At 53.1% G+C, this 17,502-nt stretch overlaps 1 protein-coding gene across 1 annotated transcript in view; it reads left to right on the top strand.

The window, feature by feature from the left end:
• The window catches only part of Mdga1 (MAM domain containing glycosylphosphatidylinositol anchor 1), a 58,832-nt gene that overhangs the window by 20,726 nt on the left and 20,604 nt on the right, over positions 1-17,502 (top strand). The window contains exons 2-6 of the mRNA XM_028885041.2: positions 9,299-9,438; positions 14,264-14,438; positions 14,791-14,987; positions 15,755-15,887; positions 16,095-16,364. Of these exons, the coding sequence (XP_028740874.1) occupies positions 9,299-9,438; positions 14,264-14,438; positions 14,791-14,987; positions 15,755-15,887; positions 16,095-16,364 (915 nt within the window). The remainder of the gene's footprint in view (positions 1-9,298; positions 9,439-14,263; positions 14,439-14,790; positions 14,988-15,754; positions 15,888-16,094; positions 16,365-17,502) is intronic.

The following is a 17,502-nucleotide window of genomic DNA, read 5'->3' as shown; positions in this document are numbered from 1 at the left end:
GCAGGCTCCTGCCTGAGGTTGGGTGGGGCCTTCCTGCTTTCTCTTCCATGAGCGATGTTCTCGGTCTTCCTCAAATTTGGGCTGGTGTCCCTGCACCCACAGAAATCTACAGGTTCTCACGTAGAGGTCTTCCCCAGTGGCCTACGGAGTCTCGCCAGAGCCTCATGAACAGGTGGGCAGTCCCGATGGATGGCTGCTTTACTGACAGCTGACAAATGCGAGCTTCGCCTGGCCCACCCCCAATGAGGCACAGATGTGGTGAGAGGTGCCGAACATTCCCAGGGCCTGGGGGACAGAGGAGCTGGCCATCACTTTCAAAAAGATGAGGTTCAGAAGAGGGCCAGCCTTTTTCCAGAAGCTTCCGGCTCTGCCAACAAGCTGTGCGTCTGCTATGTAAAAAGCGGCTTATTTCTGGGCTCAATGGTGGTGATGAGACAGCAGACTTCTCTCATCCTTAGCTATGGACCTGTGCCTTGCTCAGCGGTGGTACCCTTTCACTTAGAGGTGAGGGATCCTTGTCTCGGAAGGGGGAGATTGGCTGGGTGTGTGATCGGTCTTTAATTATTTACTTAGCACGTGCATGTGACTGCATATGTATATGCAGATGCATGTGTGTGGAGGCCAGAGGTCAACCTGGGGTGTTGTTCCTCGGGAGCCGTCCACCTTGATGTATTGAGACAGAGTCTCTCACTGGGCAGTGGCTCACTGATTTGGCTGGCCAGCAAGCCCCAGGGACCTGCCTGCCTCTCTCGCTTCTCAGCGCTCACCGCCATGCTCTGACTTTTTACGCGGGTGGTGGGGGTGGGACTCGGGTCATTGTGCTTGCAAGGCAAGCGCTTCCCTGACTGTACTATTCCTTCTGTCCTGTGGGTTGCGTTTTGATCAGCACAAAAGGCCTTGGGGTGGAGAACAAATTTTACCGTGCTCTGAGCTGAGGAGCCCCAAGGCTCCTCGCAGAAGAGGCTTTCTGTCTGTGAGGTTCTGTATCCTGGCTCCGAGGGCAGAGATCGCTCATTTTGGAGGCTCAAGAAGTGTTACAGAACCAATCAACACATAAGTGGAAAATTCAAAGGTGATTGTCTGTGCCCTAGGAAGGCTTGGAGTACAGGCAGAGAGGGAGGATGAAGAGCAGCCAGCGTGGCCTTGGGGTGATCGGCCTGGGAGAGAGAACCAGGGGTGGATGGGCCAAAAGTCTGCTGGAATTTCTCTGAAGATGCCTTGCGCTGGGGTGAGGCTGAAGGAGATAGGCAGGGAGAAGTGAGATTGTTTTAAACTGGTTTCCCAGCGTGGAACTGGAGGTGTCTCTAGTCTGGGCAGGTTCCCAGAAGGTCTGGGTCACCCTGGCTGGCAGTGCACAGATGACAGGCTTTCGGCAGCGTGTAGATATCTGGACTACGTGAAGGTTAGACCGGCCCCATCTCAGAGACCATGAGGGATAAGGCTCACTTCCCTGGTAGGCCCACGTCCGCCTGGCAAAAGCTGGTTCGGGAGGGCCGGCTGCCACCTGCCCCAGGAAGCCTCCTCCCAGACATTGGCCGCCATTCTCTGAGCAACTAATTAAGGGAGGAAAGCTTGCTAACATTTCAGCACTGTGAACTTCACTAAGTTACGTTACATGCATAAAAGGATCAATAAACATGTTCGGACCCAGAGATGGGAGGGCAAGAGGGGTCTCCACGAGGGAGGGGTAGCAGTGAAGGATGCTGCCCACATGACCTGACCAGAGACAGTGTCCTCAGCCCAGTCTCAGCACTGCATTGGGTACCCAGCAAATGAAATTCAGGAAGTGCGGTAGCTTCCAGACCAGAGCGGTTTGCGGGGACTTATGGAATGTTGCTGAGCTTCATCTTATCTGAAACATGGGAGCATTGGTAGGCTTGTTAAGGCAACACCTAATTCCTATCGGAGATGACACTCTGTAGAACACTGCAGAATCAATGTGTTTCCTTGCACACTCTTGTGGTGAGGGCGTGGGGAGACCCGAGGTATGACCCAGGTCCCCAGCTCACAGCAGTCCCTCTCGGACTCTCCTCTCCGAAGCAGGCCTTCAGTCACAGCTGGTGGCCTCCGGGGGGAAACAAAGTAGCCGGGGATTCCACAGGGCAGTGAGCAGAGTCGCAAGGTCGTCCCAGCTGTGCTATGGTCTCAGTGAGTGACCCAATCAAAGTGTTTCTTCTCCGTGTCTCAGTTTCCCTCTTTGAGAAGGAGGCTAAATAAGAACAGAGATAAGGAGCTTGAACACAGACAGGGCACACCAGGACCATGCCACTACTCAGCACACGTGGCCGGGGTGGCGGGCTCTTCAGTCAAATGTGTGCCACCCCCTAGAGAGGCCAGTGCCTGAGAGCTCCTGTTTGTGTTAGCCGCAGTGTGGCGGCCCATGGCTTAGGTGGCTCGCTACGCGTCCGACGCCATTGAATTTTATTTATTTAGTGTGTGCGTGCATGTTTATATCTGAGTGTATGAGCATGCCGTATATGTGGAACATCTGCATAGGTGTATGTGTGTTCCTGCGAGCATGCTGTATGTGCAGGACATCTGCATAGGTGTATGTGTGTTCCTGCGAGCATGCTGTATACGCGGGACAGCTGCACATGTGTATGTGTGTTCCTGCGAGCATGCTTATGGAAGCCAGAGGAGGCATGTGTGAGGTGTCCTGCTGTGTTACCGATTCAGAAAGAGCCTCTGAGCCTAGAGCTAGGCTGGCAGCTGGCAAGCCCCAATACTGAGGTCAGGCTCTAGGTTTTCACATGGGTGCTGGGGACTTGAACTCAGGTCCTCCTGCTCACACAGCAAGCACCCTTGCGCTCTGAGCCATCTCCCCAGATGTTTTAACCACCCAGATGTTTTAACCACTCACATGGGTTTACTCATGCATTCCTCACAGTCACCGCACTTTTTTAAGTAAGAAGATTGAGGCTCTCAAGGCTTGAGGGACACTGTAGTAAGAGAGGGGGGTGCTCAGAAAAGCACCTCCCGGGTCCTCAGTCCCTGCACGACCCCCAGCATGAATTTCCAGTGTGTTTATGAGACACCCCTTCCAGTTGCCTGTCCACCCAGGGAGGGAAGAGGACCAGAGTGGGTGGTCTCCTGTCCCTCTTCTTGTACCTGTTTCATCGTCCTGGGAGCGGTCATTGGTCACGAGAGCTTGTGTTATTTGGGCCAGTGTTTTACACACAATGCTTTGAAGGATCATGCTGGCTCTAAGGGAATCAGCGGTCTCATTTACGAGCCAAGATGCTAAGGCTCAGAAAGGTTGAGAGAATTGAGCAGTGTCTCCTAGCAGGTGGGTGAAAGACCTGGACATTAGTACCAGGTCTGGTGACGTCAGAAGTCTGCTCCCTTCTCCTGCTGCCCTTTGTTCCATCCCCTGCTTTAGAGCTTTCACGGCACTCCCGGAAGCCACCTTGGTCCTCTTCGATTCCCTGCTTGGTCATGCTCTTTGAGAGTGAGCCCTGTCTACTTTTAGTGACAGTACCCAGCAGAGCACCTTGGACCCTAGCGTTTGTTGTTGGCTCGATGCCAGAGGGGATCGTGACAGGCCCTGGCTTGGTGGCCTTTTGAAGCAGATGCTGTTCCCTGAGGCTTCCCAGGACGTGCAGAGCTGGGGGCTGAAGAGAATTGTCAGGGACAGAAGCATTGTTAGGGACTGTGGTAGTGACCTGGGGAGGACAGTGCACCAATCGGCATGCCAAGGCCAGGGGGCACGAGGTATGTGATGCCAGGAGGAAAATGTGAGGCTGGAACCAAATTAACTCTTTTTTTTTTTTTTTTTTTTTCAAGACAGGGTTTCTCTGTAGTCCTGGCTGTCCTGGAACTCACTGTGTAGATCAGGCTGGCCTCAGACTCACAGAGATCTGCCTGCCTCAGTCTCCTGAAGTGCTGGGATTAAAGACATGTGCCACCACCGCCCTGCCCAAATCACCTCTTAACACGTGACTTTTCCAGGGGAGATGTGAATGAATGTCTGTCCACCCACGTAAGGCACCTGGTGACACTGAGTTTGTGGGAGACTTAGAGGAGACTTGGGACTCAAAGGCAGGCGCATCCCTGGAGCTCCCTGTACAACTGGCAGGCACCTCCACCAAAGAGTCTTCGCTCCAGCAATGTTCCTGCCTGTATGGCCTTGCCCAGGGGTCCTGTGACCCTTGAACCCCTATGAATTGCCTGGCAGTCTTCTGGAGTCTCCCTCCTCCCTCAGGAAAGAGGTGTTCCGGTTCCCCGGAATCGGCTACACAACCATCTCCGATGTGCGGATTGCGTGATGGTTCTGGGTTCTCTAGGATAATTACAATGATTCAATTCAGGCAGAGAGAGGTAAATAGATGTTTTGTTTCTTTTTATTGTTTCTTAAATTGAAGTATAGCTTAGTATGTTAGTCACTGTGACAAAATACTTGAGAAAATCAACCTAAGAGTTGAAGAAAGATTTGTTTTGGTTCACGGTTGTTACAAATGCATACTCCCATGTCCGGCTTTCTCCCCCGCCCCCCAAAGGACAGTTCTTTGTTAAACTCAAATCCTCACATGTGCAAGCACTTTATCGACTGATGTATGTACTTAGCCATAACCAGCCCGCTTTGAGACAGGATCTCACATAGCCCAGGCTAGCCTCAAACTCTACATAGCCAAGAATGACCTTGAAGCGATCCTCCTGCTTCAGCCTCCTAAATGCTGGGATTACGGGTGTGTGCCATCATGCCTGGTTTTATGCAGTAACTGGGATCAAATCCAGGGTTACATGCATGCCAAGCAAGCACCCTACAAATTGAGCTACAGCCTGGGCCCTCTTTATCAAAGGCCTTTGATGGACTAAGTTAATACCCTCATGATCCAATCTCCCCTTACCACAGCTGGGGACCAAGCTTCCAACACATGAGCCTTTTGGGGGAGGGGCATGCCATATACAGACTATATCAGACAAGGTGAACGTCCAAACAGATATCAGACAGGGTGAACGCCCAAACAGATACCTGGGCGCATGGACCTCGCCACCATTGAACCGGCACTCGGATGGTGGTTCTTCTGTCCCACCTCCCTGGGACATTCTGGTATTCCCTTCCCAGTTATTAACACCTTGTCTACCCAAGGCAGTCACTGCCAAGCCTCTGTCACTACAAGGTTGGCTTTTGCAGTTCTGAATTTTGAACAAATGAAATCATGCATTATAGACACTCTCGTGTCTAGGTTCTGTCAAATCGTGCCTGGGAGGTTCGGCGGCGTTGGCCGGGCTATCGTTCATTTCCTTCACTTAGGCTGATGTCGCACCGTGTAAAGACACCAGCGGGGGCTGTGGAGATGGCTCAGTGGGTTAAAACACGTGCCGTGAAAGCCTGATGACTTGGGTTGGAGGCTTGGAGCCTGTGGAGGATCTGGGCACAGTGATGGAAGCATCTGTAATCCCAATACACCCTGAGATGGCGAGTAGAGCCGGGAGAGCCACCAAGAGCTCACGGCCAGCAAGCCTGCAGCCTGGAGCTGAGCCACCCTGCCTTTGGTTTTGTTTTTGTTTTTTGTTTTGAGACAGAGTCTCCTTGTGTAGCCCTGGCTGGCCCAGAACTTGCTATGTAGACCAGGCTGACCTTGAACTCACTCACCAAGCTCTGCCTCTTTCTGCCTCTCCATTGCTCTATACAAGCACATGTCGCCACATTGGGTTCACCTCTACCACTCTTGACAGGCGCATGGGTTGCTTTGGAGTTTTCGTTATTGGAAGGAAAGCCACTCAGAAGATTCTTTTTTAAAAAGGTTTATGTGTATGTGTGTAGAGGGGGCAGGTATGTGCGTGTGGGTGCCGGGAACTGGACTCAGGTCCTCTGCAAGATCAATACGTGCTCTTCTTGACCACTGAGCATCTCTCCGGCCCCTTGGAGGATCCTTGGACCTGCCATGTCATTACCATAAGTGCTCATTTCCGTTGTAACTGTCCCCAAGAGAGGGACAGGCATCATGGAGCACACGTATGTTTAGCATTCAGAGGTATGGCTCAGATCTCTTCCTGTGTATTCTACCATGTTAGGGTAGGGTCATCTTAATAGCTAATATCAGCAGAGGGAGGTGGGCAGTCTTAATGATGTCATGGTGGTGGCTGCTCCCTGCCCACCTCCGCTGAGGAAACTGCAGACCCTGCCTGTCTCTGCTGGCCAGCCCCCCCCCCCCCCCCGGCCCAGGCTCGCTGTACCCTGAGCGTGTGAAGCTTTGTAGCTCTTTTCCATCATTCCTTATCAGTCACCAGCGCTGTCATTACAACACTGCCTTGCTGTGGGCAAGCCACGGCGTCCAAGATTATAGCTTATCTTCCATTGAGGCCTGTTCAACCGATGTCTTCCTTGTCAAGAGGCACCCCGGGCTTCCCGCAGACATCCATGCAGCCTCCTGGTCTTATCAGCAACCAGCATGCGTGACATCTCTTGGTAGCTTGTTGCTTGATGAGGTTCCTGGAGACCTGGGCCAAAGATGCCTATCTCTCCTGTGTATGGTGACGTGCGTGCATTTTTATGGCATGGTGACAGTGGCGGGCCCAGTCCCTGGAGTGTGGTGTGCATTTTATACGGACACTGTGCGCCGATTACAAAATCAATAGCAAGTTGAAAAGACCTCAGAGATCATCAATCCACTTTCCTCCCACAGATGGGGGAACGGGCTCAGAGTGGTGACTCAAACTGTGCAAAGACACACAGCTTATCGCTGACCTGCTCAACCCGGGGTTCATTCCTCTGTAATAGACATGCAGCCAGGATGGCCACCTGGACACTGTTTGCCTTGTGAGGCGTGGCCGGTGTCGTGCCGAGCGGCCGTACCACAAGTTTTTCAGCCTGTCTGGGGTTGATGGCGCGTGCCTATCATCCCAGCACTTTGAAGGTGGAGGCAGGAGGATCAGTCAAGTTCATCCTTGCTGTGGAGTACCCTGGCAGCCAGCCTGTTTCAAAGAGTTTCTTGAGCTGCTGGCTGGTTGCCTTTTGGGACAGTGCTCTGGTTGGAGCATTTGTCCCATCAGTGATGATGGCGGGCACTCCTTTGGAATACCTGGCAATTCTATCTTCACTCATCATGTTCATGCCCCCACCAGGTAAGTTCTAGGAGTTGGCTGCATCCCCATTTCAGAGACACGTAAAGTAAGGCCCGGACATCACTGCTGTTCCTCCCTAGATGACATGCGATGTGGGACTCAGCCCCGGCCACTAACATGGGTCTTCCTTGTGCTTTGACGGGCAGATGCTGCTCCTCCATGGAGCCTCCTAGGATCCGCCTGCAGCTGCTACCGCTTTCCCCTCCTAAGGTCCGCCCTTAGTAACCTCTCCTTGTGAATTCACCCCTCAACATGGGGCCTTGTGTAGGGACCAAGTTGAGGCCTACAGACCACTATCCTGAACCTGACAGACACAGTCTGATGTGTATATATTCTGGATGCAGGATGCTGGAGGACCCCAGATGGGCTGCTCCCCACTTATTGCATCTGCTCCCCTAATCCCTGTATGCTCAGTCTTGAGCAAGCAGGTGTGAAGCTGTGGCCTCCCCTCCTTTCCAGAGCTCAGACTCTGGCCAGGGTGGAGGTGGAGGTGGGGCGGGGGGCGGAGTGTGTTAGGAGGATGGGACTAGACTTTAGTCCGTTTCCCTGTGGGCCCCTCTAGCCCCACCCTTGACTTATACCTCTGGACGCTGGGTAGAAGGGGTCCACAGTCTTTTGAGGGCTCCTAGCCTCCCATGAAAACTTCTGTCCCTTGGAGGAGAAGCTATGTGCAGCTTGGGGACAACGTGAATGGATGATCTGGTGCTGAGAGGGAGCTGTGCTGAATTACCTTCTTTAAAAGCCGAGGCTGGAGGGGCTGGGGAGGCGCCTTAGTAGGTAAAGCACGAGCTTTAATATGTAGGGCTGGAATTCGGGTGCACAGAACTCACGTAAATACCATGTGGGCATGCAGTATGCTGTTTATCCTGGTGCTTGCTTGGAAGGGGGAAGAACTGGATCCCCCCGAGCAAGCTGGCTAGCTGTCCGAGAAAGACCTGGGTTCACTTGAGAGCCTCTGATTCAATGAGAGTAGAATGGAGAGTGACCAAGGAAGACATTCCTACCATCAACTTCGGGCCTCCACTCCCGTGTGCGCACACACATTCACATACGTACTCACACACACAAGCACCACACATACACACATATGCGAAACAAAATCTAGGAAGCAGAAGCTGAGAGGGTCAGAGCGGGTGGTACAGAGGCATAGATTTGCTAGGCACGTGTATGGTCTCAAGAGGAACCGAGATGGGCAGCCAAGCGGAGATGAGGTTTAGGAAGTTTAGCCTTAGCCTGTCCCTAGGGGGAGTCTGAAAGACTGAGCAGCCTCAGTCACCCCTCCCTCTGAGTGTGTGTGTGTGTGTGTGTGTGTGTGTGTGTGTGTGTGTGTGTGTGTGTGCACACATGCATGCTGGGTAATGGGTCACCTGCGTGCTGTGAGCCATTAGTGGCAAGGGAGATGGGCACACCTGTCGTATTGTAGACCTGGGCACAGCACCAAGAGCGCCCAAGACTGGGAGCCAAGCTAACATCAACTGGCCACCCAGCCTGCGGTGTTTTCAGACTTGGGGGTCACAACCTGCGACCCAAGTCATGTCTGTCCACTGTCCTCAAAAAGCCAGTTAAAAGAGACAAATCAATAGTAGGATGCAGAAAAAGATTTACTCAACAGGGACACATTGGGAAGAAGGACAGAGATCCAGTGAACCCCAAAAGTCCATCTTAGGGGGTCCTGAAATAAGACTAATGACATGCACATCGAAGCAGTCCCTGTGACGGTGTGGCCCCGCCCACCACTGACCCATCATCCTCTGGGCTTCGGTCTCTTCCTGTGAGGTGACCTGACGCGTTGTTGGAATTATGTGAAATCTCTTGCTGGAGACAAAATCCTCTTCTGTCTGGTCCTTCTCCTTCTCCCATGATATTCCTGGGGAAAATTCCCATTCCTCGGGATCCTTTGTTTTAATATTCTGATAGGATAGATTGAGAGACAGCATCTCTTTAGAATTTCTTCATTTCTGCCATGCCTGTTTCAGCAGAGTATTCACAACACCCCCACCCCCACCCCACTGTCCTCCTCCCTCGCTGAGAAGCAAATATGGCGCCACCTCTTTCCCAAATCCTGAGCTCTCCTGACTCTGGCCTGGGCCCCGGGAAGAGTCCATCCTGGCCCAGTGTGGGTGAAGTCTGGGAAGCCGGTCTGGACTCTTCCCCAGACACACTGAGAGGCCGCACCTAGCCCCTGAGCTCCGTGAGTCCTCCCTACCCCTCCTCTGTCCTCTCTCCACAGCCCCAGCCCAGGCCCAGATCGTGCACGCAGGGCAGGCCTGTGTGGTGAAGGAGGACAACATCAGCGAGCGAGTCTACACCATCCGGGAGAGCGACACCCTGGTGCTGCAGTGCCTAGTCACTGGGCACCCCCGGCCCCAGGTAAGCTGGGCCTCGGCCTTGCTGGGCTCCTGTCTGCCCACACACTGTCACCTGGGATCAGAGTCTGAGAGGAAGCAGGAGGGGAAGAACTACACTCCACAGGGCTAGCGACGAGACAGGACGAGACAGACTGGGACCGGACGACTAGCCTGGAGATGGACTCTTTAGGGAACTGCTGGATGCTGAGGAGAGAGGAGAGGAGAATGGAATGATGCTAGTTGTTCCATTTCACTTCATCCTCTGTGGAGCAGACATATCTTTACACACACCCTCAAGAAATGCTGGCGAGGGGACAGTATGTCAAGGAGGACCCTTGCCCAGTGTTCTCTCTCTCTCTCTCTCTCTCTCTCTCTCTCTCTCTCTCTCTCTCTCTCTCTCTCTCTCTCTCTCTCTCTCTGCCTCCTCCAAAGGCCCCATTTTACAGCTAAGAGAAAGCAAGGCCCTGGGAGTCTGGGCAAACTCCCAAGGTCCCACAACACTTCCGCTAGCAGAAGCAGACTCTGAGTCTAGAGGCTGCCCTCTCTCTGGCTTGGCACGCTGCCCTCCTCTTTGGGTTAGGAGCCACAGCGGCAGCACTTGGGGCTTTTCGGCAGGCCAGAGCAAACTCCGGAGGTTCAAAGACACAAAGCAATTAGAAGGGGACAGAAGACAAGTGTCTGGAAATGCCAGATGAGTTTTGCCATAGATCAAGTGCTCAGGTTCAGGCAGGAGGTAGCGGCTGGCGGTTGCCGAAGGCTGATGGAGGAGGCAGGTGGGGAAGGAGGGCTGGAGGAACTGGCCGCCTGGCGAGCTGCTGTGACCTTTAATACCTGAATAGCGGTAACAAAGGTGGCAATTGGATTCTAGGAAGGACGTTGAAATACAGAATCTTTTTTTTTTTTCTTCCCTGATAATTTGGGGGGACGGAGACAGCTTTCACAGCTTTGGCTTTGAGATAAGCAGATGTGCAAGGAAACCCCTAAAGATTTCTTCATCTAAAGCCTCCACCGCAGCTCGCTCCTGCTCAAAGGTTTGTTTGGCTCGCTGGCAGGGCAGCTGCATTTCTGTGGACCTTGGTGTCATGTGCGGTAACAGCAGTGGGGATGTGGCCGGTGAGGCTAGGGAGCAAGCTGCCGGGCGATGCTGACCATCTGTGTATGTGTCCCATAGGTGTGACCACTGGAGGCCATGGCTGGGTGACAGGGTCTCAGGGGACCCGGGCAGGCCTCAGATTTGCCACATAGACAAGGATAACTGAACTTCTGCGCTTCCTGCTTGTACGTGTTCCACGCTGGCATCACAGACACGAGTTCCCACGCCCAGTTTGTGCGGGGCTGGGGCTCGAACCCAGGCTTTGGTGCATGCTGAGCTAGGCAAGCGCCCCCCGTCTTCCTGTTTTTGTTAATGGTTTTATTGCTCGCCCTGTGGGACAAGCTCACATATTTGGCTTTGCCCTACCTCCTCCGCAGTTGGCCAGACTCTTGTCTTCAGTCCCATCCCTGGACCACCGTGGTAGATTGAAATTGATCTCCCAGGCTCTTTGCTTGCCCCCCTACCTTAATTCCACTGGAATGAACACCCCCAAATCTGCTCCAACTTAGCAACTACCAATGGCTCCCCATTGTTTACCATCTTTGCTCAAGCCCCTGGGGTGCAACTGGAGACTTTTTGTATCCCGGCCCCTGCACACCGGTGTCCCGGCCATATGCCCCCCCCCCCCCGTCATTCTCCAGGTACGCCCTATCCATTCTGCTTCTGTCACTGCGGTGTCCTCTCCCCAGCTGTCTCCTTCCCTGCCTGCTTCCTGACAGTGACACTGAGCATCTGTCATGGTCCAAACACAGTTGATGGGTGTCAAGATGCAGCTGGGGCACCTAACCATCGGGGGAGCAAGGGGTGAGCCTCAAGGCCCTTGCCAGCCAAGGAGTGGGCAGACACAGAGCTCATGGGTTCAAAGAAGAAGCAAGAGCATGGGTGCAAGAGCGTGCTAGGGTCTGCGACCCAGAGGGAGTCTACACAGGAAGGGAAACCACACACCCAAGTTTCTGTTGCCACTCAAGCAACCAGTGACTTGAGGACAAGTTGTTGGGCAGGGAAAAGGGGTGATTCAGAGAGCTAGCCAGCTGAAAGAAGATGCAGGTCGAGGGATGTAGCTCAGCAAACGGAACTCTTATCTAGCGTGTGCTCTGGGTTCTATTCCCCAGTGCTACAAAATAAGGTGTGGCGGTGCACGCCTATAAACCCAGAGCTTTGGAGACGGAGTCCAGAGGATCTGGAGTTCAAAGTCATCCTCGGGAATATATCAAGTTCATGGCCAGCCAGGGCTATCCCTGAGATCCTGTTCAAAAATAAAAAAAGAGGCTCTCTCCAGGTGGTGATGTCTGGCTTCTGTAGGGAGCTTTAGAACAGACAGATGGGAGCCAAGCAGTGTGAGTCCTCAGGGTGGTCGCAGACTTTGGGTGCTCTGCCTTTCTGATGTGCAGATGCTGTCCACTATAGGCCCCTGGAATATTCTGGGTTCTTTAAATCTAAAGCAAAAGTTGTGAATGAGCAAGCCTCTGTTCTTTGTGCTTTTGGTTTGCTTTCCAAGGAATAATTAATCCTGTAGCTAATTACTAGGACACAAAAGTCTCCTCTGGGAACAAGAAGAAATGGAAAGCTGCTTTTCCCCAGAGTATGGGAGAAACAGAGAAAGGCATCTGAAGAACATTTGAGGGGTGAGGGGGCAGTTTTAAAGCTGTTAGGTGTGATCTACTAGAAAGCCAGGGGGAGACACTGTATATTATATGGCCCAGCTGTGTGACCTCCCAAATTAGTGGGATTTTAAGTCAACTAAGAAGAACAAATGAATCGAGAGGGGTTTTTTAAAAGGATTTTCCCCCTGGGTGCCAGCCACAGTGAGCAGAAGCTGAGGAGCCTGGGTTTGCACACACCTCAGGAGGAGGAGGAGGAGGAGGAGGTGTGTGCTCATACTCGCACGGCAAGTAGGCCCGAGGCCCTCGGGAAGCCCACGGAGGCCATGTTGCCATCGCTGCGACAAAAATGCCTGAGAAAGTCTCCCAAAGCACGCCCCTACTGTGACAAACGTCTTCAGACGAGTTCCCATAAGCTGCATGCCATCAAATTGGAACCCACCGATAATCCACCTCCCCAAAGCCCATTGGCGAGCAGCAAAGCCTTGAACACGCGAACCTCCTGGGGACACTGCACATCCAAACCACAGCAAGGCTACAGCCCCGTCCAGGATGAGGAGCTGATGTGGCCCCAGAACAAGAGCTTCTGCCTCTGACGGGGACCAGAAGCCTGTGCCCAGAGTCACAGCAGGGGGCCGGCACCCAAGAGAAAGCAGAACCCTGCTTGCTCCGTGTCTTGATCAGTTTGATGTGGGAAAGAACAAACAGAAATCATAGGATTAAAAGCAGTAGTCTTTTCTTAAAAAAAAAAAAAAAAAGCCTTAATACTTCAGAGATAGCTAGAGAGAAAATGAGTAAATTGGGTGATAGATCTAGGATATTAGACACAAGTCTGGAGAAGCAATAGGAATTCTGAAAGAGGGGTTGAGGATGCAGCTCAATTAGTAGCATGCCTAGCACGTGTGAAGCCCAGGGTCGGACCCCAGCACTGCATTAAGGGACATGGTGCTACACTCACGTAATACTGGCCACTGTGGAGTCGGAGGCAGAAGAATCAGGCGTTCAAAGTTATCTGTCAGTTACATAGCATTTGAACCCAACCCGAGATAAGAAAAAAAAAAGATCTCTAACTCCAGTTCCAGTGGGTCCAACAATCCTCTTCTGGCCTCCAAAGGAGGCATGCACATTGTACACAGAAATAAACGAGACAAAACAAAATAACCTACCCAAACCAAAATCCAAGTTTTTGAATAGTATGCTAAGATCCACATAGACAAATTAAGATAAAGCCATAGAGCATCAACAATTAACCAAGAGCACTATTAATAATAGAAATTGTTGAGTGACTAATGTATCCGAGGCACCGCAGTTAAGTGCTTCGCTTCCTAAGCCTCATAACTTGCAAAGTAGGCATTATGCTATATTAGTTATTGTTGACTGGCAAATACTTCAAAACTCAGGGGCTTGGAGCCTGGAACCCCTCCTGTCTCCCGGTGCCAGCGGCAGGAATCCAGCAGCGACTGATTCCCACGCAGGCTCTCTCACAAGACTGTGGTTGGGTGCCGGTCATCAGCGTATGACTGAGGCTGGAGAACTCTCTGCAGGGGGAAGAGGGCGGCCGATGGCTTCTCCTGGGCTCCTCTCCACAGGACTGCTTAGGGCAGAAGAGCAGATCGAGCCATGGTGGAAATCAGTTTTTCATACGCTGTCGTAGACTCTCTCCTGCTGAAGTCTATGGGCCACACAGACCCTCCCTAGAATGGTGGGTGGGGCCTACAGAAGAGAGCGAAGCCCATCTTTGGAGACTGGCTTCCGGCACAGCTCTTTCAAATCCAAGAGTGTGAGATTGAGGGTTGAGTAACCTATGAGGTCACTAAGCTAAGGAGTGGGTTAACACACATCGTTTATTCAGTTAACAGGCTTCCCAGCACTAAGGATACACTTACCCAATCCCCGGTTAACTCTAGGCAACTTAGTTGGGCAGGCTTCTGACTTAGAGCCTCCTCCCTCTGATCTTGACCTCTGCCCTGAAGCTCTCCTCACTGTGGCGTCCTGAGGGGTCTCCTCTGTGCCTTCCCGCCACTTGTTTGGGTCAGGCCTGGGTTCACTCTCTCCTGTGCCTTGGAAAGCGTGGGGCAGGCAGGCAGGGGACGCCCGTGCAGGGCCCTCGGTCCTCTCTACGCCGACCTCAAGGTGGTGACTCGCCCACCCAGGTGCGGTGGACCAAGACGGCTGGCAGCGCGTCTGACAAGTTCCAGGAGACGTCCGTGTTCAACGAGACGCTGCGGATCGAGCGCATCGCCCGCACGCAGGGCGGCCGCTACTACTGCAAGGCGGAGAACGGGGTGGGAGTGCCGGCCATCAAGTCCATCCGCGTGGATGTGCAGTGTGAGTCGAGGCCCTGTACCCTGACAGTCCGTACCCCTACAGGGGACAGCTCCCGATCCCTCAGGGGTGGGGGAAAGGGTAGGACGGAGAAGTAGAGGGCTGAAGAGGCTTCTCTTTGGGAATGGACCGCTGTATCTCCCTAAACCTTTTTCTCATTCCCATGTCACCCTCCTCCCATGGACCTTGATGGCGCCCTTTAAAGGGGACAGGGCATGCTGGATTATATTTCTTCCATGGAGGAGGAAAAGCAAGGTGCCAGAGCGGGGCTCTGTTCTCCCCAAGGGCTGCAAGGCGCCTGAGCCCCCTGCTCTGGGGGCGCCTCGTCTTGACTTAGGGCTGCTTGTCCTTGCAGACTTGGATGCGCCCGTGCTGACGGTACACCAGACAGTGAGTGACGTCCGGGGCAACTTCTACCAGGAGAAGACCGTGTTTCTACGCTGCACTGTCAGCTCCAACCCACCCGCCCGCTTCATCTGGAAGAGGGGCTCCGACACCCTCTCCCACAGCCAGGACAATGGGGTTGACATCTACGAGCCTCTCTACACCCAGGTCAGGATGGGCAAGCTGGCTCCTCACACTCTTGCACCCCGCGAGGGTGCCCCCAAAAAGGGGCTGAAGCCTGGCGGCCCAGACTCCTGGAGACTGGCCCCATCTCAGCAATTCAGGGCCTTGGTGGGAGACACCTGTTCTAGAGTTCACACAGCCTGGGGTGAAAAGTCAGAGAGCAGAGAGGTCAGAGGTCAGAGGGAGTCCCAGACAGGGGAGTCCCAAAGGCAACATATCCCCCCAGAGCATGGCTGGATAGGAAAAAACATCCAAAGGACAAGCAAACCATCTGTGCCTGCTACTGTGGCTGAGATGGGGACCCATGAGCGGATGCTACAGGAGTTGGGGCGGAAAGGCCTCTCGGTCCATACCTCCCCCGCACGTGGTTCCAAGGGATGGAGATAAAGCCATTCTGCCAGGGAGGGCTTTCCAAAGTGACTGTCAGCCAAGGCCTTATGTGGTCTGTGGGCCGGTCCCGTGTTGTGTGGGTTACAAGCCACAACGGTATTCCCTGCTCACGCCTGCTCTTCCCCAGAAGGAAAGGGCACTGAGGCCTAATCCTGGACAGTGTGCACCAGGGCTGCCTCTGCCCCAGAGAAGCCCGTGGTGGAAGCACTCTGTCAGGGGCATGGCGGCTTCCTAGGGGAAGAGGTACGGGTAGGGCTTGAGTAGGAATTGCCTGTGGACTGCGGTGTGGTGTAGATGAATGGATGTGGGGGACCCCAGGAGACCCAAGCAAGCCCTTACTCCGGTGATCCACTGCCACCCAGGGGGAAACAAAGGTCTTGAAGCTGAAGAACCTGCGGCCCCAAGACTACGCCAGCTACACCTGCCAGGTGTCCGTGCGTAACGTGTGTGGCATCCCCGATAAGGCCATCACCTTCCGGCTCACCAACACCACAGGTACAGGCGCGGCCCCGCCCCGCACCTACCTGGACCCGCTCCCCACCCTACCGCCCAGGTCTTCCTCTCCAACATCCATTCCCGGGTTTCTCTCGTCCCTGCCAGAGTGCCCCTGACCTCTCCCCCTACCCAGGTGTCTCTGTCCCCTCATCTCCCTCTCGTTTAGCCCCGGAAGCCTCCTGAGACCCAACCTCCTTGTCCCCTCAGCACCGCCAGCCTTGAAGTTGTCTGTGAACGAGACCCTGGTGGTGAACCCCGGGGAGAACGTGACGGTGCGGTGTCTACTGACGGGCGGCGACCCCCTGCCCCAGCTGCACTGGTCCCACGGACCCGGCCCGCTGCCCCTGGGTGCTCTGGCTCAGGGTGGCACGCTCAGCATCCCTTCGGTGCAGGCCCGGGACTCTGGCTACTACAACTGTACAGCCACCAACAACGTAGGCAACCCAGCCAAGAAGACGGTCAACCTGCTGGTGCGATGTACGTGGTGGCCCGGGGGAGGGGCTGGTGGGAAGTTGTGCGGTGAACCGGTGAACGGGGTCTCTGTCCTTCGGGGACTGGGGGTGACCTGGGAGAGGGAACCATCTGTTTGCTAACAGAGGATGAGGTGTGTCAGGGAGCCAGGGTCTAGGCACTCTGATTTCCCTGCAATTCAGCAGTCTGCCATCAGGGGCAGAAAAAACGGCAATTTGTAATTTACGAGCAGGGCTGATGCTGATGATGTTTCATTTAGATTGGTAAACAGAGGCTGCAAAAAAAAAAAAAAAAAAAAAAAAAAGTGGGTGCTGTACGCTTCAAGGGAAACTTCCTGGCTTTCTAGCTGCAGATGGCCAAATTTAAGTGACAATAACATACGTTTCTGTCGTTATATATGTATTAAATTTTTTTTTTTTTTTTTTTTTTTTTTGGAGACAGTGTCTCACTATGTAGCTCTGGCTGGCCTGAGATTCACTCTGTAGATCAGGCTTTCCTCCAACTCACAGAGATCCACCTGCTTCTGCCTTCCAACTGCTGGGATTAAAGGTGCTTTCTCTATGTGAAAATCTTTAGGAGCATAGAGTATCAGTGAATCTGAAGATAACTTATTAAATGTAAAACAATATCAAACTTAGACAAGATCTAAAGAAGTACAGATGTGTTCCTTACTACCTCTCAGCCTTGGTTGCTTTCGTTAGCTGCTTGTTGAATCTGGAGTCTTCTTCTTCTTCTTCTTCTTCTTCTTCTTCTTCTTCTTCTTCTTCTTCTTCTTCCTCTTCTTCTTCCTCTTCTTCTTCCTCTTCTTCTTCCTCTTCTTCTTCCTCTTCTTCTTCTTCTTCCTCCTCCTCTTCCTCTTCATATCCTCCTCCTCTTTTCTTTGATTGTGCAGTGTTAGGGTTTGGGGTTTTTTGTTTGTTTGTTTTTTTAAGACCCAAACTTTCAGGTCATGATGGCTCAGGCCTGACACCCCAGCACTTGAGAGGTGGAGGCAGAAAGATTAGGAGTCAAGGTCATCCTTGGCTACATAGGAAGTCCAAGGCTAGCCTGGGCTGCCTGAGACCCAGTCTCAAAAAACAAAAACATGGGGGCTGGAGAGATGGCTCAGAGGTTAAGAGCACTGACTATTCTTCCAGAGGTCCTG

The sequence above is a fragment of the Peromyscus leucopus genome, chromosome 16_21 (assembly GCF_004664715.2).
Source record: "Peromyscus leucopus breed LL Stock chromosome 16_21, UCI_PerLeu_2.1, whole genome shotgun sequence".
Taxonomy (NCBI): domain Eukaryota; kingdom Metazoa; phylum Chordata; class Mammalia; order Rodentia; family Cricetidae; genus Peromyscus; species Peromyscus leucopus.
Note: the sequence above shows the minus strand (reverse complement) of the source record. Positions and strands in the feature narration are given on the sequence as shown.